This window comes from Typopeltis vanoorti, chromosome 8, assembly GCF_054136105.1.
Source record: "Typopeltis vanoorti isolate ZY-2024b chromosome 8, IOZ_Tvanoo_1.0, whole genome shotgun sequence".
Taxonomy (NCBI): Eukaryota; Metazoa; Arthropoda; class Arachnida; order Uropygi; family Thelyphonidae; genus Typopeltis; species Typopeltis vanoorti.
The window spans coordinates 73,906,496-73,932,213 of NC_143556.1; the positions used below are offsets into that span (position 1 = coordinate 73,906,496).

Consider the following 25,718-nt stretch of genomic DNA (forward strand, 5'->3'; position numbering starts at 1 on the left):
AGATAATTTAGATGCAAACTTTGTTTGCTTACACTTGGATAAAAGATTACACTAAATTTATTATAAGGTGATATACCTTTGTACTACTTGTACATAAGAATATATGACTTCTGCATTAATTCAACCTTAGTACCTTTCTGGGTCTGGGTTCCACTGACAAAACCTCAAAGGTCTGAACCAGTGTGGGAGACAATCCTCTTTTCCCCTTAATGCATAGCATTATTCACTTCTGAAAGTATATTGTTTTGCACTAAGGCAACTTGTGTGAAGTTAGCTTAGTAGCCCCACCTAGTTGTAAAGATACTTCATATGAAAACTGTGTTTGCTTCCACTTGAATAAAGTGTAAATTAAACAAGAATATAATTTCTTGTTAAGTATAATTTAAGTTCTGATTACTGTTTTCAATAAGTTAATTAATATTGGTAGATTTCAACAGTGGTGAAATCATGATAAAATAGCACTAAAAACTGAGGATGGAAAAGTGTTTGGAATTCTGGAAATATTTTAGTAATCAACTAAAGTAATCTTTATAATGATAAAAGTTATCTTTGTGAAGGAATTATACAATGCAATGCAATATGCAATAGCTATGTATAATTCTTTCAAAAGCTTACAAATGGTCTAGAATAAGCATTTAAAATGTGTTCCAAGAAAAATAAAGTTAATTATTATGATTTTAATCAAATGCTGAAGTGCTAGAACAACATTAAATACATAAGGTGGAAGCAATGGAGACTTTGATTTGGTAAAATTTATATTTTTTTAAGAGTACAAAACTTACCTTTAGTATTCCATTCATTGCCACAGTTTTCCCAACCTAACTTGCTTGTGAAAGATGCAAACGTGTAAAATAAAGTCCATGCAATAATCATGTTGTAATATAATACAACCAAGAATGTAACCATTAACATCCCATATCCAACACCTGAAATTATATGAAAATGACAGTTTAAAATTAACTGCATGCAAAGTTCATTTTATATGTTACTCTATTATAATTTTCTCAACATTTTTTGTAGTACATGTAAAAAACATAAATGAAAAATACAAATATATATAGAAAAAATATCCCTAGCCTACCTACAGTACAAAATGTACCATAGGTTTGCGAATAATCTTTCATGGGTGGGAGCAATATAAAAAATTCTCTTCAAAACATGAATGACTAGCACGATTTATTGACCTATAGTACATTAATACCACAAATGGACAGAAAGTTCAGGAGAAAGAACAAAACTTGTTAACATTGAAGTTGAAGACTTGTAAGCTGTATTCTTTAGGAAACTGTTAGGAGTAACTGTTCCAAAAGAAGGTAGCAGAAGAAATGAATGAAGAGCAGTGTCAATCAGTGTAGAGTTGAACTGTGAGGAAAGGTTGGTAAGGAATAATCAATGCCCATTCTAATGAATAGCATGAAAGGAAGAAGCAGAAACTGAACATTTCTGTGAAAGAGTAGAGTGAAGTTGTGAGAGATGGGTCATAGCCTAACTGCTTTCTTCTATGCTGATTCAGTTATTTTTAGAAAACTCTTAAAATAATCCTAAAATTTCTCATAAAATACTTTTTTATTTTGTGAGAAAAGTATGCTTCTACCAGGAATCTAGGAAAATAAAAGTGACTAGTGGAGTGCCTCAAGACTCTGTATTAGGACCACAAGGGAAAAGGGATATTTGGTTGTTTATTGATGATGCAAAACTAAGGAGGCCCACAGTTGATAAAGGTGATATAGATATTCTGCAGATGATTTAAATCAAATTAGCATTTCGGTGAAGAATCATCATGGTTCATTCATAATATGATACAATGTGAAAAGGGATAAAAGATTTACATAAAAAATTAAAGATTGCAAATTATGGCCTTCCAAGTCTCTCTATCTTGAGCTAACTGATAGATGTCAGATGGAGTTTTACAGTTCATTCTATTAATGGTTTCACAGATATATTGCCAAAATTGTTTACATGGTCTTCCTCTATGGCAACTGTCATCTTCTGGTTTGTACATGATGAGGGATTCCAAAATGGGTGAGACTTCAGGATGTCTGAGTTAATATCCAAGCCATCTGATTCGTTTTTTTGACTATACTGACAAGTCTTTCTTGCTTAGCCAGATTTAGCACAGTAGAGTTAGTGACATGGTCCATTCAAGTGTCCGAGACTTGTATTTCCAAAGGAATTAATTAGATCTGTAGTTTTTTTTTGGTGCTTATTGTCAAAGGTTTGAGTACCATACAAGAAGATGGATCTATAATAAATTTAGTTTAATCCTTTATCCAAGTGTAAGCAAACAAAGTTTGTGCCCGAAGTATCTTCAGGACTGAGGCAACTCATGGTAAAGATAGACCAAGCTCTCATCACTCCGTGTCTCAGTATCTCCCATAATGCAAAGCACATCTTAATGCCTAGCATGCATAATGCTATGCATTAAGGGAAGGGTCACTACCCAAACCGGTTTCGACCTTAATTGAGGTCTCATCAGTGGGAGCCAGACCCAGAAGTGGTGATGCTAAGGCAGAAGCAATGGAGAAGTCATATTTACCTATACGAGTAGCCAAAAGGTGTACCACCTAATTATTAAATTACTCTGGATTTAGAGAAAGATGTTTGGAAGTTTTTTTCCACTTGGTTAGACTATAATAAGTTTAGTTTAATCCTTTATCCAAGTGTAAGCAAACAAAGTTTGCGCCTGAAGCAACTCGTGGTAATGGTGGACCAAGCTCTCCTCACTCCTTGTCTCAGTATCTCCCATAATGCAAAGCACATCTCCTTGCAGACATGTATAATGCTATATGAAAGGGAATAGCAACAACGCTTGTATGGGATATGTTCAGTACTGCAGCAATCTCCCGCACTGTTTGTGACGGATTTTTTTCGAAGATATTCTTCACAACACTCAAATCAACCTCAGTCGGGCAACTGCACGAGGCGCATCACTGACTTCGAAATATCCAAAACGAAATTTGGCAAACATGTTCTGTTAAGGCACCATCCCCATATATGCTGCATATTTTTTTATGGACCGTCACAGCTCGTTTGCCTTTTTTGAAATAAAAAAGCAAAATATGCCAGTAATATATGTTATTTCCTTCCATTTCTAACAGACATGTATAATGCTATATAAAAGGGAATAGCAACAACGCTTGTATGGGATATGTTCAGTACTGCAGCAATCTCCCGCACTGTTTGTGACGGATTTTTTTCGAAGATATTCTTCACAACACTCAAATCAACCTCAGTCAGGCAACTGCACGAGGCGCATCACTGACTTCGAAATATCCAAAACGAAATTTGGCAAACATGTTCTGTTAAGGCACCATCCCCATATATGCTGCATATTTTTTTATGGACCGTCACAGCTCGTTTGCCTTTTTTGAAATAAAAAAGCAAAATATGCCAGTAATATATGTTATTTCCTTCCATTTCTAAAAATATGTTACACACATGCAAATGAAGTAGGCCGAACGAAAATTTACTGAAAGGTTATGTGAAATGTTGCCTTTCAACTTCGCAATAGCATTGCATGGTAGCGCAACAATGGCGATAGGCGAAGCGCCGTAAACTTGTACTAATGCATAAACCGAACAAATTTATTTGCCAACCCAATATATATATATATATATATATATATATAAAAGGGGGGGGAATTCCTTAGCTCACCCACAGTATAAACGTATTATAGGTTAATTAATAACCTTTCATGGGTGGAACCATACGAAAAAAAAAAAAAAAAAAAAAGAGGAGCAATATGTAGTCTACATGCAAGTTGTTAGTGATCAGTTATGATTGAAGAAAAAAATACAGGAAGATGTTTGATGTAAAACCAGGGTAAACACTGTCTCCGCTGCTATTCATCATCTATATGGACACTTCATAAAGAAAGTGCCATTAGATCTGATATAAAAATCTGAGATGGTAATCACAGTTCTTTATGCAGCAGATATGTTATACTCCTAAATAAATCAGTACATGGCTTCAGAATTCCTTAACTAAACTGAATACCAGCTGTATCAAATCTGAAAATCAGCACTAAAAAAAGACAGACTATAAAAAAGAGGCAGGACAACTAAAAACAACAAGTACATCCAAAATGAGAAGCCCACAGAACAAGTAAAATATTTAAGCTATTTAGGCACACTTTTTAGTGAAGATGGCAAATAACATGGCAATAGGTAAAAGAATATCACATAATATAATAGAATAGAATTTTTTGAGGCATTTAGAGAAAGCAGCTAACACAATGAAAAAAAAAAATTTGGTCCTTGTTAAAAATCTAAACAGCATAGTAGAAAATTATTACCAGACATATAGAAATGTTTTGGGAAAATTTGGAGAAAAGAGCAAATTTAATAATAATGGAAAGCATCTACTGGATTTCTGTTCAGGACATGGGCTAGCTCTTACTAACACCATATTCCAACATAAAAATGTGTACAAATTCACATAGAGAGAAATAAGAAATAAGTCTCACAAGAGTTCAACATAAGTCTCATTGACTACATTATTGTTGATAGTGGTTTTTCCACTGGTTCAGGACAGAAGAGTATACCAAGGGTTTGAAATTGGAAGTGAACATTGTTTATTTTTCAACAGGATAAAATTTAATTTCATGTTGAAAAGAAAAATATTATTATTATGTGACACCTCCAGGGAGTCACAAGACTCATCGAGAGGAGAGTGTGCCAACAGCATCAAACGATTTATCTCCTTCCAACTACTAACTGCACTCAAAACTTGCTTAACTTTTTGCAAGCCATTAGTAGCAGAGACTCTACCAATCGACCAACCTTTGCTGGCTATGTAAGAAAGTTTTAAAATGAATCAAAGTTGAGCAGCTTTCAGATGTGAATTGTTGACTTAAATACACAAACATTATTCAGGAAAAAAAATGAGAGTCTGAAAACAAGAACCAAACATTGGAGATTCAGTGACAAACCTTGAAGAAAACACTGATTCAGCTAGAGAGGCATTGTGGTGAAACTGCTTGCAAGGATAGAAAAATAAGAACTCCATGGTGAACACAGAAAGTCAAATCAAGGAAAGGAAGAAAGCATGTCGAAAGTTCTTGGCAAGTAAGTCAGCTTTTACTCTTAGAGTATACAGGAAAAAAAATGTAAAAATGAAAAGAACTATGCAAAAGTGAAACAAAAGTCATGGAAATACTTTGGTAGGAACACAGAAAATAAATCTGGCAAAATATTCTGGAGGCTAATGAAAAAGCTTAGAAATAGAGGAAAGAGTATTGCAAAAGGAAGCAGAGATGATAAAGGCGACACAAAAAATGAAGATATTCTAGATGTCTGGAGTAATTACTTTGAAGGCCTGCTAAATGAAACAAGTAATGACAGCATAGTGATAGGCAACTATCAACAGGTATGCAATCAGGAACACATATCAATACTTGAAATAGAAAGAACCATCAAAAACCGAAAATGTGGAAATGCAGCTAGAGTAGATGATATTTGACCAGAAATGCTCCAATATGGAAGTATAGAAGTTTTAATGGCTGTTCTGCATAATTTTAGAAAGCATGGTCAGATAGTCAAATTCCAGATGATTGGAATCAAACTCTCATAGAACTCTTCTTTAAAAAGAGGAATAAAAACTGAATGCACAAATTACAGAAACATTTCCCTACTGAGTGTTCCTGATAAGATTTATGCAAATATACTTGAGAAATGGTTGAGAAAAATTGTGGAAGAAAAGCCTGGTGAAGGAAAGACGGATTCAGACCAAACAGAGGTTGTCAGGATAATATTTTCACTTTAAGACATATAGTTGAGAAATCATGAGAATATAATAAGGATGTGTATTGCAGTTTTACAGATATGACATGGTGCCAAGAGGAAATCTGTTCAAAACACTACATATGAGTGGCGACAATTTAATTCCCAGAACTTCCACATAGTGTCGCCCGTGTGGTGATTTGGTTGGAGTCACGTGAGTAATCATGTAATAATCACACATGCAATGTGTGCGTAAACCTCAAGCTGATAGAGCCATTTGCTAGATGGCTATTTCAAAAACAATAGAGATCTGTGAGTAAACTTTGGCATAAAAATGTGTGATCGAAATAAATTTGGAGCAGCATGCTAACATCAAATTTTGTGTGAAAATTGATAAAACTGCTACTGAATGTTGGAGCTGTTGAAAGTGGTATATGGTGTGGATGCTCTGAAAAAGTCAACTGTCTTTGAGTGGCATAAGAGATTCAAAGATGGTGAAAAAATGTGAATGAAGACCCCAGAAGTGGGCAACCAAAATAAAAATGATTGATGCAAATGTGAACAGAGGGCGAGATTTGGTAGGGTCTGACAGATGATTAATTGCATGATTAATGGCTGATGAATTGCAAATGAATTGAGAAACAGAGTAATTTTAACTGAAGAATTGGATATGCAAATGATTTTTGCAAACTTTGTGCCTCAGATCTTGATGGACAAACAGAAGCAGCAGCAGGTTCAATTTGCGACTGAGCTTTCTGCAAATAAGCACATTTCTGAGAGCAATTACAAGTGACGAAACTTGGTGCTTCCAGTATGATCCCGAAACAAAATACTAGAGCATGCAGTAAAAAACCCCAAGTTTGCCACATCTGAAAAAAGCATGAATGTCACGTTCGCAGTCCAAGACCATGCTTGTGTGTTTCTTTGATCACAAGGGGATAGTCCACTAAGAATTCGTTGAACAAGGAAAAACAGTCAACCAACAATGCTATTTAGAGGTGCTGAAAAGATTACAAGATTCTGTTCGGAGAAAAAAAAGACCTGAATTGTGGCCAGACAAGTGGATCATCCATCATGACAATGCACCAAGCCACAGTGTGCTCATCGTGAGAGTTTCTGGCCAAAAAATCGATTAGGTCATCCTGCTTAGTCACCGGACTTAGCTCCTTGTGATTTTTGGCTGTTTCCAAAATTAAAGACTGTGCAAAAAGGATGAAGATTTTCTGACATCACTGATATCCAGCATAATGTGATAAAGGAACTCAAAAGTATTCTGGAAAAAGAGTTCCAGGCCTGTTTCCAAAAATGGGAACACCGTCTAAACCAGTGTATAAATGTACAAGGGGACTACTTCGAAGATGACAGCAGCCACTAATGTATAGTTCTGAACACAGGTTTTTTTACAGGTGCATTCTGGGAATTAAATTGTTACAACTCATATATGGTGTAACTGGGATATTTACTTAGAGCAATACTGAGTCTATGTTTGAGTTTTGAGTTAGAATTGAAGGAAGTAAAGAAAATGATGTTAAATCAGGTGGGAGGCGAGGTTGTACATTATCTCCACTGTTATTCTTCACTTATATGTATCACATTATGAAAGAAAGTGGTATTAAACCTGACAAAATTGGAGATTTAATCTGAACTAAAACTGTATCTGGTCACCTGGGTTTCTTGGGGATGAGGAGATAGTGGAAAGGATCCAGAGATGAGTAACCAAGATAGTGGCGGGTCTATGGAATGCACCTTATAAGGATAGGGTAACACGCAAAAAATTGGTGATGCAAAAAATTACTGAATGAATTTTACAGGATTAATACAGAGGAAATTTTTCAGAACAGGTCTGGTGATGGGAGAACCAGGGCCATCCTTAGAAAATGACAAAGAGTATGATTAGCAAAGGTGTGAAGATTAGATTTTTTGCTTGGAGAGTGGAATAGGTTGCCAGAGTTTTCTGTAGGTGCATGACTGTGAATGTGTTCAAAACAATGATGGATATTGCACAAATGTTGGATAGTGCCAAGCTTGGCATAATGTTTAGAACCTCCCTCAATTTGTCTATGGATTCCATGGAGTTACCCATATAATAATATTATTATTAGGAAGGAATTTACATTGCTGATATTCAAGAATGTGTGAGTAGGGCTAATCTAAGTAGTGTGGTCAGTTAAACAGGAGAGGAGAGGAAAGGTTATCAAAACTGGTGTTTAATGCCAGGATGGAAAGAAAGAGACCCAGAGAAAGACTAAGATGTAGGTAGACTGATGCAGTCAGAAGTGCCTTGGAAGACAAAAATATAAGAACTGACAATATTGGAATCCTGACATAACAGACTAATTTAAATTAAAATTTTCAATATGACATTAGCAACAATGTAAACTCTTCATGTAGTACAAACACTGTATTCTGTACATCCCTTGAGGATACATATCAGGAATTTGATAATGTTAATAATAAAAGATTTACTGATGTTACTCACATAAACTATGAAGTAACTGTCTATCATCATTTTTGAACATTTTAAATATCTAAATTGGTGAATGCCATGTTTGCTCTCCAGAGCAGGGATTCTGGTTTATGTCTTCTGCATGCAGTGTAAATGATTCTTCAAAGTCAAGCCAAACATCTTAGAAACCCAAAACCTCCTCCATTTTGAGGGTACATCAGTAAAATCTGTGATGTCACAGGCTGGCCACCAAACTACATGGACTTAAACCTGGCCATAATGAGTCAGCAGGCTTCCCCGTTTACTGGTACATAAATTTACTACCACATACTCGGACAGGTCATGCTTGGAGAAGGATTATCAGTAATTGCACATGGGAGGCAGTGTCAAAACCACACTATAGCAAGAAGACTAGTCATGTTCAAGAGCATCTTCTCTTGCTGCATGTTCCCATTCTATCCTTCCATCTAGCTATAAACAAACTTATAATGAATCATACAAACACTGACAGTGATGCTGCAACAAAAACACATCTCCATCAAAAATCAATCCCAACAAAAAAACCAATCTACCAACCACAGTATATGAATTTTAACCAGAATCTCCACAATAAAACCTCACTTTCACAACCACTTTATCAATATCTGTGGCATAAACACTTAACAAATGAAGTTCATCAGACTTACAATCAATACAGACCGGACATCTACTCTTAATGGAAATCCACTACTGTCCATCTTCAAGCCCAAATTACTGCATTTATTCCTTTTATCACAAGGATGGCATTTATATTTTTGTAAGATCAGACATTGCTCAAGAGAGAGAATAGCTAATTTAGAATTTCATGCTTGTGAATTCCTCTGCCTCAAAATTTACTTGTTTCATTTAGTAACACCTATTAGGCAGATTTCCCTCTTCTGTATACAGTCAAGAATTCTTAGAGGCTTTAGGTGTACTACCCAAATGTGAGAACAATATTCTAATGTCAGTCAGATTTAGGATTTATGGAATTGTTAGAAGCTGCAGAGAGAGTTTTGTGGGGAGTTGAGGAGCTGTGAATTCAATATGTTTATGGAAGGATTCATACAGATGTGAAAATCAGTCCAAGAAGAGAAAAACTTATCTTCACTGGAAATCCAAACATCATCAAAAGGTAAGGAGTAAAGTAGGATCTTTCTTCTAGAGAATAAGACAGACTTAAACGTGTGGACAGACTTATGTGTTCGTCGAACATGTTGTTTATTATTTTAACGGTATAATAGAACACAGAAACTAAGTGAATAATTAATTTATTAACTTGATGCTGATATTTCGCTGGTGTTATAACCAGCATCTTCAGAGCACAAAAACACTGTTTGTCACAATACGCGAGACTAAAACAACATGGTGTACTTAAACAAAATTGTAGCAGCAACACAAAGACTAGAGTCCTGATTTTGGCGCCCTCTATCTGAAAAAAAAAAAAAAAGCTATCATATATTACTAGAGTTCTAGCAAAGTGCTAGTTTTTTCTTAATATGACTGTCTCCCAGATCTTCGGCAAGTTAATACAGCCATATTTGTTGAGATTTGGAGTGTGTTTAAGAGCTTCTGTCACCTCTAAGAACAATCTCTCTGATTTATACAGGTTTCTGTGTAGTACTTTTGTGTTTTTCCAGTTGATCCTGTGTGCAGGGGTATCCAGAGCATGGTCTGCTAGTCCCGACTTCCCATAATGATAATTCCGGACGTATCTTTTATGTTCGCTGATGCGGATGTTCACGGTTCTTCCCGTTTGACCATAGTAGGCTTGATTGCATGAGCAGGGTACTTGGTAGACTCCTGGATGTGATAAAGGAGGAATGCTGTCCTTGGGTGAGCGGATGAGGGTGGCTAATTTGCTACATGGTCTGAATGCAGTGCGTAGTTTATGTTTATTGAGAATTCTTGAGATCTTTTTGGATGTGCCTTTAATGTAAGGGATGGTGACTGTTTTGTTGTAGTTCTCTGTGGTGGATGGTGGGAGGGGTTTCTTAGGAGTGTTTAGTATTTTGTTTATTTTATGTGGATTGTAGCCGTTGGCCAAGAAGGTGTGGCGTAAGTGAGTGAGTTCAGCAGTAAGAGCCTTGTCATTGGAACAGATTGCTCTCGCTCTATGGGTTAGCATTTTTAATATGCCATATTGTTGAGAAGGATGATGGTGTGATTGTTTGTGTAAGTATCTGCCTGTATGAGTGGGTTTTCTAAAAACTGAAAATGATAAGGAACCATCTGGGAGACGTGTGATGAGTGTATCCAGGAAGGGCAGACAGTTGTTGGCTTCCAGTTCCATAGTAAAGTGGATTTTTGGATGTTGGCTATTTAAATGTGCTAAGAATGTTTTCAATGTCTCAGGGCCATGTGGCCAAATAGCAAGTACATCATCAACATAGCATAGCCAAAGTGTTGGTTTGAGAGTGGCTGTATTGATTGCTTGTTTTTCCAGGTGTTCTATGTAAAAGTTGGCTAGGGGGGGAGCCCATGGCTGTCCCATCAATTTGTTTGTATATTTTCCCTTTACATGTGAAATATCCTGCATGTATTGTAAATTTGAATAGTTCAAATATATCAGGGGGGAAGTGTGACTTCAGTAGATTGAGGGTTTCTATCAGTGGTACATTTGTGAATAGTGAAGTGATGTCAAAGCTTACTATTAAGTCTGAGCTTTTTAGGGTAAGGTGTTGCAAGATGCTTTTTAGGTGTGCTGAATTTTTGACAAAGGAGGGAGAATTGTTAGTGAGAGTGGCTAGTAGCTTCGCTAAATGTCTAGCCAGTTTGTATGTGGGACTATTTATACTGTCCACAATTGGGCGTAGGGGTGAGTGCCTGGTTTGTGAATTTTTGGTGCTCCATAGATCCTCGGTGTTTTAACATGGAAGGGTTTGAGTTTGTTAACTGTGTCTTTGGGCCAGGAAGTGACTTTTTTCAATAATTTTCGTGCCTTATTCTTTTGTGTGTTGGTGCGATTGCGATTTATAATTTTGTATGTTGACTGATCTTGTAATAGTGTGTGCATTTTGTTTTCATATTCAGTTGTGTCCATCACCACGGTTGCATTTCCTTTGTCTGCTTTTGTTATGGTAATCTGGCTGTTGTTGTGTAGTTCTTTTATAGCAATGAATTCTTTATGTGGGATATTATTTTTGGGAGGCTTGGACTTGATTAGGATGTTGGCCACATCTAAACGTATGTTGTTAGCTATTGTTGGAGGTAGGTCGTATATTCCTCGTTCGATGGACGCCATTATTTCGGCTTTTGAAACTTGCTTGGTAGTTATGGCAAAGTTGTGCCCTCGACCTAAAGCAGTCATGGCTTCTTTGCTTAAGGTGAGTGACGATAGATTCACGACGACGAGGTCTTGTTGTAATTGTGGTCGTTGTATGGTGTTCCTTTATTGGAGATTTTCAAACTTATTTTGGTGCCGGTTTTTGACTCTGTCGAATTCTTTTTTTGCCGTTGCATCGGTGATGTTCTCTAAGATCTGCCAAAGTTCCGTATTTAGAATATTATGCAGTGATTCTCATAATGCGCTGATGGTTGTATTTGCTTTTGTTAATTCCAGGTGCGTGGTGTTAATCTATTCATGAAAAAGCGCTACACTCGCTCATTTATAGATGCGTTGGGCTTTGGCCGAGTGGAACTTGTTTTTGATTTTAAAACAGTTCGGTATTAATTTGGTGTCTCGGCACCTCTTTAAGAAGGCTAACCTGTTTAGTTGCCGCGCCAATTTCAACTTCCACTTACCATATTGTCGTGTCTTGCGTACGATATCGTCTCCGTGAAGAATCCTTAAACGTGTGGACAGACTTATGTGTTCATCGAACATGTTGTTTATTATTTTAACGGTATAATAGAACACAGAAACTAAGTAAATAATTAATTTATTAACTTGATGCTGATATTTCGCTGGTGTTATAACCAGCATCTTCAGAGCACAAAAACACTGTTTGTCACAATACGCGAGACTAAAACAACATGGTGTACTTAAACAAAATTGTAGCAGCAACACAAAGACTAGAGGCCTGATTTTGGCGCCCTCTATCTGAAAAAAAAAAAAAAAGCTATCATATATTAATAGAGTCCTAGCAAAGTGCTAGTTTTTTCTTAATATGACTGTCTCCCAGATCTTCGGCAAGTTAATACAGCCATATTTGTTGAGGTTATTTATTTGTTGAGATCTCAACAATATGGCATATTAAAAAACGCTAACCCATAGAGCGAGAGCAATCTGTTCCAATGACAAGGCTCTTACTGCTGAACTCACTCACTTACGCCACACCTTTTTGGCCAACGGCTACAATCCACATAAAATAAACAAAATACTAAACACTCCTAAGAAACCCCTCCCACCACCCACCACAGAGAACTACAACAAAACAGTCACCATCCCTTACATTAAAGGCACATCCAAAAAGATCTAAAGAATTCTCAATAAACATAAACTATGCACTACATTCAGACCATGTAGCAAATTAGCCACCCTCATCCGCTCACCCAAGGACAGCATTCCTCCTTTATCACATCCAGGAGTCTACCAAGTACCCTGCTCATGCAATCAAGCCTACTATGGTCAAACAGGAAGAACCGTGAACATCCGCATCAGCGAATATAAAAGATACGTCCGGAATTATCATTATGGGAAGTCGGGACTAGCAGACCATGCTCTGGATACCCCTGCACACAGGATCAACTGGAAAAACACAAAAGTACTGCACAGAAACCTGTATAAATCAGAGAGATTGTTCTTAGAGGCAACAGAAGCCCCTAAAACACACTCCAAATCTCAACAAATATGGCTGTATTAACTTGCCGAAGATCTGGAAGACAGTCATATTAAGAAAAACTAGCACTTTGCTAGGACTCTAGTAATATATGATAGCGTTTTTTTTTTTTTCAGATAGAGGGTGCCAAAATCAGGACTCTAGTCTTTGTGTTGCTGCTACAATTTTGTTTAAGTACACCATGTTGTTTTAGTCTTGCGTATTGTGACAAACAGTGTTTTTGTGCTCTGAAGATGCTGGTTATAACACCAGCGAAATATCAGCATCAAGTTAATAAATTAATTATTCACTTAGTTTCTGTGTTCTATTATACCGTTAAAATAATAAACAACAATAAGACAGACTGTATTTTGACATCACTGAAATTCACTAGATTATCATCACCTTACTTGAGAATGGTGCGAAGATCAGTATTTAAAATACTGATCACAGAAAATCTTGAAGCTTGAATTATGTGAGCAGAAGGTTTCTCAAATGAAGAAGAGTAATGGATAGTACTGTCATCAGTAAACAATGAATAGAATTTCAAATTAGAGAGAAAGCCAGTGATATACAGGAAGGTTGAGAATTCGGCAATTTGGAGTGCTCCAGTGTCGATAAAGAATTCTGACAAGAGGAAGCCATTCACCATGACATGAAATGAATGATCAGAGAGAGAGAGGAAAATGGCAATCCAGTTAGGTAGCATTTAAAATGTAACAGCTAATCTCTAAGGTAGTATGGTCACTTAAACAAAAAGAGGTTAGTAAAACAAATACACCATGACATGAAATGAATGATCAGAGAGAGAGAGGAAAATGGCATTCCAGTTAGATAGCATTTAAAATGTGTGAACAGCTAATTTCTAAGGTAGTATGGTCACTTAAACAAAAAGAGGTTAGTAAAACAAATGTCTGATGCAGAAAAAAAGACCCAGTGGAAGACCCAGTAGATTGACTATTTTCTCCGAAGTCTTACAGCCTGCTGGTCAAAGCAATAGATCAGTAATTGTAAGTTTGGATCTTTTCTGGTTTTGGGAAATCAATGACAATTGTCTCATGTTATGAATCCAAAACCACCACCTAGTAAGTATTCTGCTGTATATTAAGAGGTGATCCATGGAAGACACTGGGAGATTTTATCTCTTCAGTGTCATCATACTATACAGTGCCGGCATGGAAGAGAAACTGCTCCAGTTTCTCCTTAACCCTCCTACCGGCCAAGGTAGATGAAACAGCAAGACTAGCGCAGACTTTTTCATGGATCAAAAACTTCATCGGCATTCTATCTTTTATCAAGTATTTAATACTTGATAAAAGATAGAATCTTTTATCAAGTATTAAATACTTGATAAAAGATTTCACTAAATCTTTTATCAAGATTTAGTGAAATCTTTTCTCTAAATCTTGTTTAGTGAAAAGATTCTCCTCCGCTGTTAATCCCTTAATGGCGCTTTGAGAGCCATTAGCGGATTAACTGTGGTCGAGCGACTTTTGTGTCACTTGTCTTTACATGTACTCTCTGTTACTTCGAATTTTCTTCACTGTAGTAGGATATTTGATCGTTTTTTTTTTTTTTTGCTGAACAATTTATTTCTTGTGTTTCTTTCCAAAAATGGAAGTTTCACACTGCCAAAATAAATAATCAATCCTGAAATGACCATAGATCAGCCTTTGCAATGAATATACTTTAGTAATAGTTAATTTCTTCCACTTTACTGACAGTATAGATTCTTTTTCGCGAATTTCCAAATATTTGTTTATGTTTAAAATATTTTGTCAAATATTTATATTTTTAAATAACATTTAGTGAAATAAATATGACATTTTGCTTTCTTTCTTTGCAAAATACCTTTATATGGATTGTCACATTTCAATTTCAGGAATGATTGTTTTTTTTTTCTTTTTTTTTTTTTTTCTTTTTTTATGAACAACAAATGATTATAAACTGCATTACTCGGTTTCCGATATTGTATCTTTTTTAGTATCAAAAATTTATACCTAATGGTATTTTATCAGAGTCTCTTCGCATCCTTCTTTTGCTGAAAATTGCAACAGAGGTGTTTTTTTTTTGTAGGATGCACATTACTATAATATCCAGTGCTTAGCCACTGTAGATATGTTGAAAATATAATAGGAAGGATGTGGAATGATTAAAAATTTATGCTCATTTTTAGGATTTTTTACTGCAACCCCCCCCCCTCTCCTGTCCTGGAACTGAGTTGCATAACTACTTTTAAATTTCTATAGCTTTCAGATGGTATTCAAGATTTCTTATTTCAGTTTACCGTTTTGACAAAAGAAATAAAGCAATAATATTGTTGTATATCAAAGCTTCTAATTCTGTACTTTTTCTTTGAGTCTGAAATCAGCAGTCTGCTGAAATTATTCTAAGATTTAGAAATACTATGCTGTATTTTCAACATCTAAAACCCACACAAAGAAATTTCAATTGTGTTATTTCTGTTTCTTTTTTTTAAAAAAAAATCTAAATATTATTACTTCTATTTCTGCTGATTGCTATTTCTGAAATACGTCTTAGAAATACTGGACAGTAATCCTCTTACCTAGAGGAAAATCTAAAAGTCTTAGATTACTCTTTTGAGAAACACAAGACAGAAAGTTTCTTAGCAGTTGCACTAAATTGCCTCAAGCAAGAATGTCTTGTTTCGTTTTCTGTTGTTCAGATATCCTAACACAGTAAAACTGACATTTGTTTTACAGGCTGATGAAGTATTTATGCCAAAAATGATTTCTTTATTTATAGTAATCAGTTTCACTTTTATTATTGAAAAATTCTAAATTATTTGATAATTATCTTGATAAAAATTGCTGCTATTGCTGTTCTTGCTTGCTATCTCACAAATGAATTGTATATTGGGTATACTTTCTAATATTCCTTTCTGCACAGTAAGAAGTTGTAGACTAACGGAGATTACCAACCCCCCACCCCCAACACCACTGGGAACCAGATCAAAAGAACATCCCCAGAAGGCAGCACCCTAAAGTACCTCTTGCAATAACTGAATATTTTACAGGCAGAAATTCCTTGTTCTGTTTTTCCATCTTTCTGATTGATTAGCAGACATTCGAAGCATATTCTGATATTGCATTTGTAGGATGACAGTGTTTTTAAATATTCATCATCATACGTATCAAGGATTTAGGCCTAGCATGGCCTGTTCCGGCCTTAGAAGTCATCGGTGAATCGTTTAAGACGATGTCCTGGTTTTCTTTTTCCTAATGGCTTGTACTTTAAGGCTTGTTTTGGTAATCTTTCTGTTTTCATTCTTTGAACGTGTTCCATCCATTTATGTTTATATTTTTTTAATTTTTTCTATTACTGGTTCTTGGTTTAATTCTTTCATAATATCTTTGTTTCTTTTGTGAACAAATAGGGTATACTTTGCAATTTTTCTCATAAACTTCATTTCTGCTGTTGTTAATCTTTGTTTGTCTTTTTGTTTCCTTGTCCAGATTACGCTTCCATACATTAAGACCGGTAAGGCTAATGTATTGTATACTTTTAGCCTGGTTTGTTTTTGAACTAGGTTTGGTTTAAATATAGAGTTAATTACACCTGTTATTTTTAAATATTTTGCAATTTTTACATTTATATCTTTTTCATATGTGATCATACATCCTAGGCAGTTAAATGAATTCACCTGTTCTAAGATCTTGTTGTTATCTATTACTATTTTAGTTCTTGCTGGATCTTGTCCTTTAAAGGCCATAGTTTTTAATTTTTCCGTTGATATTATCATACAATACTCTTTGGATATCTCATTTAGATTTAAAATAGCTTTCTGTAAGTTATCTTCAGAATTTGTAATTATTATTTGGTCGTCTGCAAAGAGGAGAGTGTTTAAGTTAACTGTAGATGAAAGTTTAATTCCTTGGTGTAAATTTTTACTCCATTTTATTATTATTTCATTTAAGTAGATGTTAAAAAGAGTTGCTGAGAGGGGACATCCCTGTCGGACCCCTTGGTTTATCTCTCTTGTATATGATAGCTCGTGATTTAATCTTATTTGTATTTGATTATTTTCATATATACTTGTGATAGTTTTTAGGATATTATTTGGTATTTGTCTTTCTTTTAAAATGTTAAATAATATGTTTCTTTTAATTTTGTCAAATGCTTTTTCAAAGTCATCATCATCAAATTCCTGCCATGTACCCTCAATGGGTGTACAGGATATGATAGTACTACATGAAAAAAATTACATCATTACTAACTTCTTTTCTACAATTTTTCTCCAAATCCGTCTGTTACTTGTCAAGACTCCAACATTATCAGATCTTATATTTCTATCGTCTAAGGCACATTGTACCGTATCAATCCACCTATATCTTGGTCTTCCTCTGGGTCGTTTTCCTGCCAACCTGGCAGAGAACACTTGTTTTGCTAATCTTTCTTCGCCCATTCTGTTTAGGTGACCATACCACCGGAGATTAGCTCTGCTAACGCATTCCTGGATGCTCACAATGTTAAGTTCCTTCCTAACATCCTCGTTTTTAATATGATATTGCCATCGATGCCATATGTTCATGCCTATAATCTTTCTAAGGACTCTCATATCTGTGGTCTCTAGCCTTTGGTCAAGTTTTTTACTTCTCACCCAGCTCTCATATCCATAAGTTAAAACTGGTTTGAACACTGTCTTGTATACAGCTAATTTAGTGTTCCTACTAATTTCTCTCTTATTCCATATGAATTTATTCAATTGACTTCCTACCACACCAGCTTTGCTGATTCTGTTGTCTATTTCTATATTTAATTTACCATCTTCAGTAAAAATCATGCCTAAGTAACTGAAATGTTTCACTTGTTCCACAGGTTCTCCATTCACAACACAGTTGACATTTTCAATGATTCTGCCTATTTTCATTGTCTTTGTCTTTTTAATGCTGACCTTCATACCATATCTATTACAACAGCTATTTGATTTAGTCAGAGAATCTTGCAGATTTTTAGCGGATTTATTTAGAAGTATAACATCATCTGCATAAAGCAAAGAGCTGACATTAACATCTCCAATTTTGATATCATTTTTAATACCACTTTCCTTCATAATGTGATCCATATAGATATTGAATAACAGAGGGGATAATGTACATCCTTGTCTCACACCAGATTTAACATTAAACCATCTTCCTGTATTTCGTTCAATTCTAACTGCTGACTTACAACTCAAATAAAGACTAAGTATTGCTTGATATAATGCCCCATTGACACCATATAACTGCAGCATATTGAATAGCTTCTCTCTTGGTACCTTGTCATATGCCTTTTCCAAATCGACAAAACTTAAATACAGATCTCTGTTATATTCCCATGCTTTCTCAACTATTTGTCGTAAAGTGAAGATCTGATCCTGACAGCCTCTATTTGGCCTGAATCCAGCTTGTTCTTCACCAAGCTTTTCTTCCACAATTCTTCTCAACCGTTTCTCAAGTATACTTGCATAGATCTTGCCAGGAACACTCAATAAGGAAATACCTCTGTAATTCTCACATTTGGTTTTATTTCCCTTTTTATATATGGGTACTATGAGAGCTCTACTCCATTCATCGGGAATTCATCCCTCTGTCCAGGCTTTCTGAACTATGCAGTGCAGCCACTGTAAGACTCTTATACCACCAAACTTCAGCATTTCTGGTCGAATATCATCTACTCCTGCTGCCTTTCCACATTTCAAGCCTTTGATGGCTTTTTCTACTCAAGTATGGATATGTATTCCTGACTGCATGCCTGGTCAGTGTTTTTTTTACCACTGTGCTGTTATCACTGCTTGTTTCATTTAGCAGTTTTTCAAAGTAATTACTCCATACTTCAAGGATATCTTTTTCTCCCATTTTCATGTCACCTTTATCATTTCTAACTCCTTTTACAGCACTCTTTCCTGCATTCCTAAGCTTCTTCAACAACCTGCAGAATATTTTGCCACCTTCTTGGTATTTATTTTCTATATTCTTGCCAAAGTCCTCCCATGACTTTTGTTTAGCTAGTTTTACACACTGTTTAGCATTCTTGCATTTGTCTCTGTATTCTCTAAGAGCACAAGCTGACTTATTTGACAGGAACTTTTGATATTCTTCTTTCTTCTTTTCCTTCACTGCCTCTTTAACCTCCTGTGTCCACCAGGGAGTTCTGATTTTTTTATCCTTGCAGACAACCTCACCACATGCCTCTCTGGCAGAATCAATCAATGTTTTTTTCAGAGTTTGTCACTGAATCTCCAAGGTTTGTTTCCTGTTCTCAAACTCTTTCATTTTCTTTTCAATAATCTTTCTGTATTTCAGTCTACAGTTCACATCTGAGAGCTGCTCAACTTTTATTCGGCTTTAAAACTTTCTTACATGTTATTCTTTTCAATATGAAATTCAATTTTATCCTGCTCAAGACTAAATAGTGATCACTTCCAATTTCAAATCCTCTGTACACTCTGGTGTCCTGCACCAAGGAGAAAACATCACTATCAACAATAACATAGTGAATGAGACTTTTCTTATTCCTTGCCTCTTCTCTCCATGTGAATTTGTGCACATTTTTATGTTGGAACATGGTGTTAGTAATAACCAGTCCATGTCCTGAGCAGAAATCCAACAGGTATTTGCCATTATTATTAGCTTTGCTCTTTTCTCCAAATTTTCCCAAAATATTTTTGTATGTCTCACAATCATTTCCTACTCTGCTATTCAGATCACCAACAAGGACCAACTTTTCCTTTTTCATTGTGTCAGTTGCTTTCTCTAAAGTATCAAAAAATTCCTCCACTTCTACCTTAGTAGAACCTTCTGTGGGACCATAGGCACAAATAAGTCTTTGTCCAGTTCCCCATTCTCGTATTTGCCCACATTACTCTACTTGAGACTGACTGCCATTCAAGAAGATTAGCCTCATATTTTGTGTTGAATACTATGGCTACTCTTTCTTTTCCTTGTTTGTCATTTCCTGAATATAACATTTTGTATTTGTTGCTCAGAAAGATCTCACCAGTTTTTGTCTTTTTTGTTTCAGTCACCCCTATTAATTCGATCTGGTACTTATCTAATTCCTCAGCAAGCTCCATTTCTTTGCCATTCAGGCTTCTTATGTTGATAGTACCGATCTTTAACTCTGGTGATGTTGAGTTGGGGTTTGTTTTCAGATATGTTCCAAAGTCGATAAATGCAATATGCTTTTTAATAAATGCTTTTTCAAAGTCAATAAATGCAATATGTGTTTCTAAATTATATTCTCTTCTTTTCTCTATTATTAATTTTAGGCAAAAGGCTGGGTCTATACATGATCGTCCTTTTCTAAATCCATTCTGTACCTCTAGAATAAAGTTTTCGTATTATTTCATTAGTTTGTTATTTAAGATTCTGCTATATATTTTGTAACAGGAATTTAGTATACTGATACCTCTATAGTTTTTAGGGTCATCTCTATTACTTTTCTTAAAGATAGGAATCACAATTGCTTTTTTCCATTCTATTCGGGGGGGGGGGGGGGGGGAGATACCAGTTGAGTAAATTTTATTTAAAAATAATAAGTCTTCCTTTGAATCTTGTTCCTGCGTATTTATATAGTTCTGAACCTAGCTTATCTTCTCCAGGTGATTTTCCGTTTGTTTCTTTCAGGCTGATTTCTAATTCTTCTTCAGTTATTTCCTTTTCATTAATTGTTTGCCAGTTGTCTTTTTTAAAATATTTGTCTGTCCACAGTTCTGTATAGTAATTTAGAAATTCTTCTAATTTCAATTCAGTGTTTAATTTTATGTTTTCTCTGGTATCTGCATTTAGGTGTTTCAAAAGCTTATATACATTAGGTCTTATTTTATATAAATCATGTTCTAAATTAGAAACAAATTTATTCCATGATTCTCTGTCTTTTTCTGACTTCTCTTTTAGCTATGGCTCTTATTTTTTTATATTCTATTTCATCTTCTAATCTTTTACTGCTTAACCATTTGTGATAGGCTTCTTTTTTCTTTTTAATTATTTCTTTGATTGTATCATCCCAGATCTTCAGTTTTTTCTTTTATTGAATTTTTTGGTCTTTCCTAAGCTTTCATTTGCTGCTGCATTTAGTATCATTTTTTATTAAGCCATTCTATTTCTATTTCTTCATTTTGTTTTATTTTATCTAGATATTGGTTAATTCTTTGTTCATATAGCCATTGTACATTTGTGTCATTCAACAGTCTAGTTTTATAAACAAATGTTTCAATTTTTCTTTCTGTTCTTGTTACTTGTAGCCATTTAGATAGTAATCTTAATTTTATTTTAACAAGGAAGTGGTCACTGCTTATTTCATATCCTCTGTGAACTCTAACATCTAGTGAAAATTTTGATGTCTTTTCATTTAATATGAAGTAATCTAATATTGATTTCCATCCTCTTGCTGCCCAAATATATTTATGTATGTCTTTATGTTTATAGAAGGAATTCATTATTTTTAGGTTATTATAAACTACAAAGTCAATCAATTTTTTACCATTCCTGTTGAAGTATGTTCTCCATGTATTCCTATATTATTATTAATTTTCGTGTTTCCAATTCTTGGATTTAAGTCTCCTGCTAAAATTATGTAGTCATTTTTATTTATTTTATTATATATGTTTTGTATCTGATTATAAAAATGAATATTATCCTGTTCTCTTCCTTCTTCTGGGGCATATAAACCAATTATTGTTAAATAGCCTCTATCTATTTTTATTCTAGCTTCTATTATTCTTTCATTCCATAATTTATAATATTTTAACTGTTTTAAAAGGGAGTTATGAATCCAAATCATGACTCCTGCTTGTGCTCTTTGGTCTCTGTCGACTCCACTGTATATCACATTAAAATTTTCAGTTCTCATAGTTCCTTTTAATTTCTTTTTTGTTTCAGTGATTACTGCTATTTTAAAATTTCTTTCATTTAATAACTGGTCTAATTCTATTTCTTTATATGCTATTCCTCTTACATTCCAGTTTGCTATGTGTATTATATTTTGTCGTTTCCATTTTCGTTTTCCCTTTTCCATTCCAGGGTCGTTTCCCATAGATTCAATCCGATTATCTTTTTCTGTCAGCTTATAAGTAGGATTATGTTCTCCATGTCAGGGGAATAGCCTTTTTAAATATTAATTTCCCCTATTACCCAACGTCACATAACTTCCTGATTTATAATAATAGGGAAATAATATGTATATTTTCTTATTTATAATTTGCAAATTTATAATAATCAAAACTTAGTTTCTGTGTCAAAAAAATTATTTTTGACACAGATTAGGAGGAGATTAGGAGGAGGATGCTATCAAAGTCGAAATAAAGTTCATTTGTATTGTGAAAGGAAATGAAATTTCACATTTGATAGAAAAATAAGCAAATGTATAGCTTACTTTAAAAATTGGAGAATAAAATATCTGAATTATGCAGTAAATATCTTTAACTGTTAATTTCATTTTGTAATGACCAATTATACAGGGAAACCAAGAAAGTGAAAGTACAAAGAACAGTAGATTACTATATAATATAAAGAAAAAATTTAGTGATATGATTAAAGAATTTCACATTATTCTCTATAAAGCAAAGTTGCTGGAGCAACTTTGCTTTATAGAATAATACTTCACAGATGTCCTAAAGGAAATCTGTGAAGTATTATTCGATTTCGATGGTTTTGTACAAAAATAAAAATAATATAATCTGGAACGTCAGCAGCCGGTTTTCTTTTCTTTTTTTAAAAGAATATTTCAAATACTCATCATCATGAATTAATTTCTTTGAGAACAAAGAATAATGTTTTGTCTAGAAAGGGATTAGAAAAAAATTAGCACAAAAAAATTAAAAATGAAATTGGTTCTCCAAGGTAAGGCAATATTTCAGTGAAGAAATAATGCAAGACCTTTATTTTGTCCAGAAATTAAAATTGTATTGTACAATAAAAAGAGAAAACAAAAATATAAATAAATAATTTCTCTATTTTTAGTCTATCCTATATAACTAAAATCCAGTTGATCAGCATAGAACAAGGATGTGCTTTTCTTGTTATAGGCAACTGAGAGGTATCTATGAACATGAGATAATCTGATTAATCGTTCTCTTCAGCGTGAGGGTTTATCACACCTTCTAATGGACAGGATGGTCAAATTGCACTTCTTATCCTGGTTCTTTAAGCAGGTGGGCTGAATCATATCCAGATTTAGCTGGACGTCTATAGACGTCCTGGCCATTTGGAAGGTTAATGAATGGTTAACTGCAGTTCCATCCTGTCCAGTAGTAGCAGGCCCAGTGGCTTGTTACAGTCAATTACCACCTTCTGGCTGGTCTTGGTAGTCTCTCCTTCCTCTTGGGATGGATTGAAGAATCTGTCAAAGTATCCTAGTCCTGTCTATTCTGCTTACATGATGTAACCATTTCTTTTTTATATTGCTAGATATATTGTTGAGAGGTGGTTACAGGGTTGACACTGGGGAGTTCTTTTGCTTGGTTGAACAGCAGGAAGGAGTCATGACAAGGGACCATCCGACCATCCCTGGAATTTATGAAAGGAAACTGTGAGAAAGAGGGTGAGGAGTGGTTTCTTTGCATGGAGGGTGGTTGAACCATGGAATGCATTGTCTGATGGAGTGGTGAGAGCGAGAACGGTCAATGCATTTAAGGAGTGGTATGATAGACTTTGTGTTTCCTAGGAGGGACCTCCCTCGATGAGTCTTTTGACTCCATAGAGGCCTGAATAATAATATTGTATTATAGGTATCATACTTAGTTTATTCATTATATCTGTTTTTCATACAGTCAAGTAATGTATATCCTGTAATTCTCATAAATTTCATTTCAAGTGATATAAACTGCTGTTCATCTTTTTTTTTGATGATCCAGGTTTTGGATATAGGTCTTGCCAGTTTCTTGCATGCTCCTGTACTTTTGTTGGATGAAAAACTTGATTAATTACAAAAAGGTTTGATCTCCAGAAACTCAATTCTGGAGATCCAACATAAACTTCAAGCCACTTCAAGCCTTCAATAGGCAAGGTGTAGTTTCATAATGGACAATACTATCACCTAAAGACATTTACAAAACATCCATGCCCACAGTGGGAATTTAAATCCACAGCTTTTTGGTTAGAGAACACAAATGTTAGCCATTCAGCCAACCAAGACTAGCTGAAACATGTTCAGCTTTTGTAAAAAAAGTGACAAAATTATTTTTGAGAATGAAAAATACTATTTATAACTGCTTGCAGCCTGCAATGGTAGATCCCTGCTTATTCAAAGATATAAGAGAATTATGTGAAATTGAAGCATCCCCATTTTATTACAAATGTTATGCTCAAGTCTTGATACAAATAGGATTTGATTAACAATATGAAACATCTTAGAAAATATAAAATTTTCTAAAATGGAATAAAAAAAAAAATTGAAGGACAAACAGCTATATGAGATTTAGTGCTTCATAGCAGAATGTAATTTTAAAAGTGGATGGGTTTCCTAAACAGTCTGAAATTGTAATCTCATATTTTTTGATAGTTTCTATCTACAGATACACTAAGTCTCTCTGAAAATACTGATTAAAAGAAGAAAAAAAATAAACTTACCATGAAAGATTGGCGATAAATTGTAGAAAACTATATTGGGACCCTTTCCATGATATTGACCCAAAGAAAGCTCTAAGAAAAACATTGGTAGACCACACACAGCTAGCATGATAACATATGGTATGAGAAATGCTCCTGGAAAAGTAAATATCATAAAAATAAATAAAATAATCGCTCAATTATCAGCACCACTAAAATTAATCCTACTATTACTGTTATTATTTATATAGCAAATAAACACAAAAGGACTCTTATCACCAACTAATTTACTAATGCTTAGGAATAAAAATTGCAATATAAAGAAAGAAATTCATAAATATATGAAGAGCCAAAGGCTTCAATTCGGCGACATATAACTTGTTTAAGTTAAGGGATATTACATCCCATATTGTTTCTTAGCCGAATAAGAAACTCAAAAGAGTTTCATGCTGAATATAGAAATTATATAAAGTTTGGCGATTCCAAGCATATTTGCTTATGCTTGGAATCACTGAACTTTATATAATTTCTATATTCAGCATGAAACTCTTTTGAGTTTCTTATTTGGCTAAGAAACAATAAAGAAAGAAATTCAGTTTCAACAAGTATTTTCGGAAGTTTGCTTCTGAGAAATCTGCTAGTGGGAACATGAAGATATAATAATTAACACTGATCATTTTAGAACATCACAATGAAAAGAAATTTAATGAAACTACTAGAGTAACTTACATTTCATAGTATATACTTAATACAGTCTACTATATCAAACATCATCATGACAAACTATGAAAAAGTCTCAAATGAAATCCTCATAGATACAATGCTATTCTAAAAAGAAAATTCGCTATAGCAAACTATCTAATATAGTAAAGCATTTCTGTAATGCCTGCACATTAGACTACAGCAAGAGTCAACTACAGTTGAACTTTTTACTTTATTTTTTAAAATAAAATTCAAAGAAACTTACTATGCTGTATTTAATATCTTTAAAAGTAGCCTGTCTCCCAAAAGGACACTACAAGTCTCTCTCTCTCTCTCACACACAAGAAGAAAGTTACCTTCAATAGCACCAAGTCTAAAGTGCTCCACACCTCATGTAAAAAAATCAAAACAACTGGTAACGGTCTTCCTAAAAAAAAAAGGGAAGTTTTTGAGGTAGTCAGTGAGCTAAAATACCTAGGAGTAACAATAGATAAAATATTTATCTTCAACAAGCACATCTCAT

General features: G+C 34.5%; 1 protein-coding gene across 3 annotated transcripts in view; it reads right to left on the reverse strand.

Annotated features, from left to right (window-relative positions):
* The window catches only part of LOC150104102 (sodium- and chloride-dependent glycine transporter 1-like), a 233,702-nt gene that overhangs the window by 186,834 nt on the left and 21,150 nt on the right, over positions 1-25,718 (reverse strand). For all 3 annotated transcript variants that reach the window (XM_090396766.1, XM_090396764.1, XM_090396765.1), the window contains exons 3-4: positions 24,515-24,649; positions 783-926 (exon numbers count right to left, since the gene is read on the reverse strand). In XM_090396766.1, coding sequence (XP_090252892.1) covers positions 783-926; positions 24,515-24,623 — 253 coding nt within the window. In that variant the 5' untranslated portion in view covers positions 24,624-24,649. The remainder of the gene's footprint in view (positions 1-782; positions 927-24,514; positions 24,650-25,718) is intronic.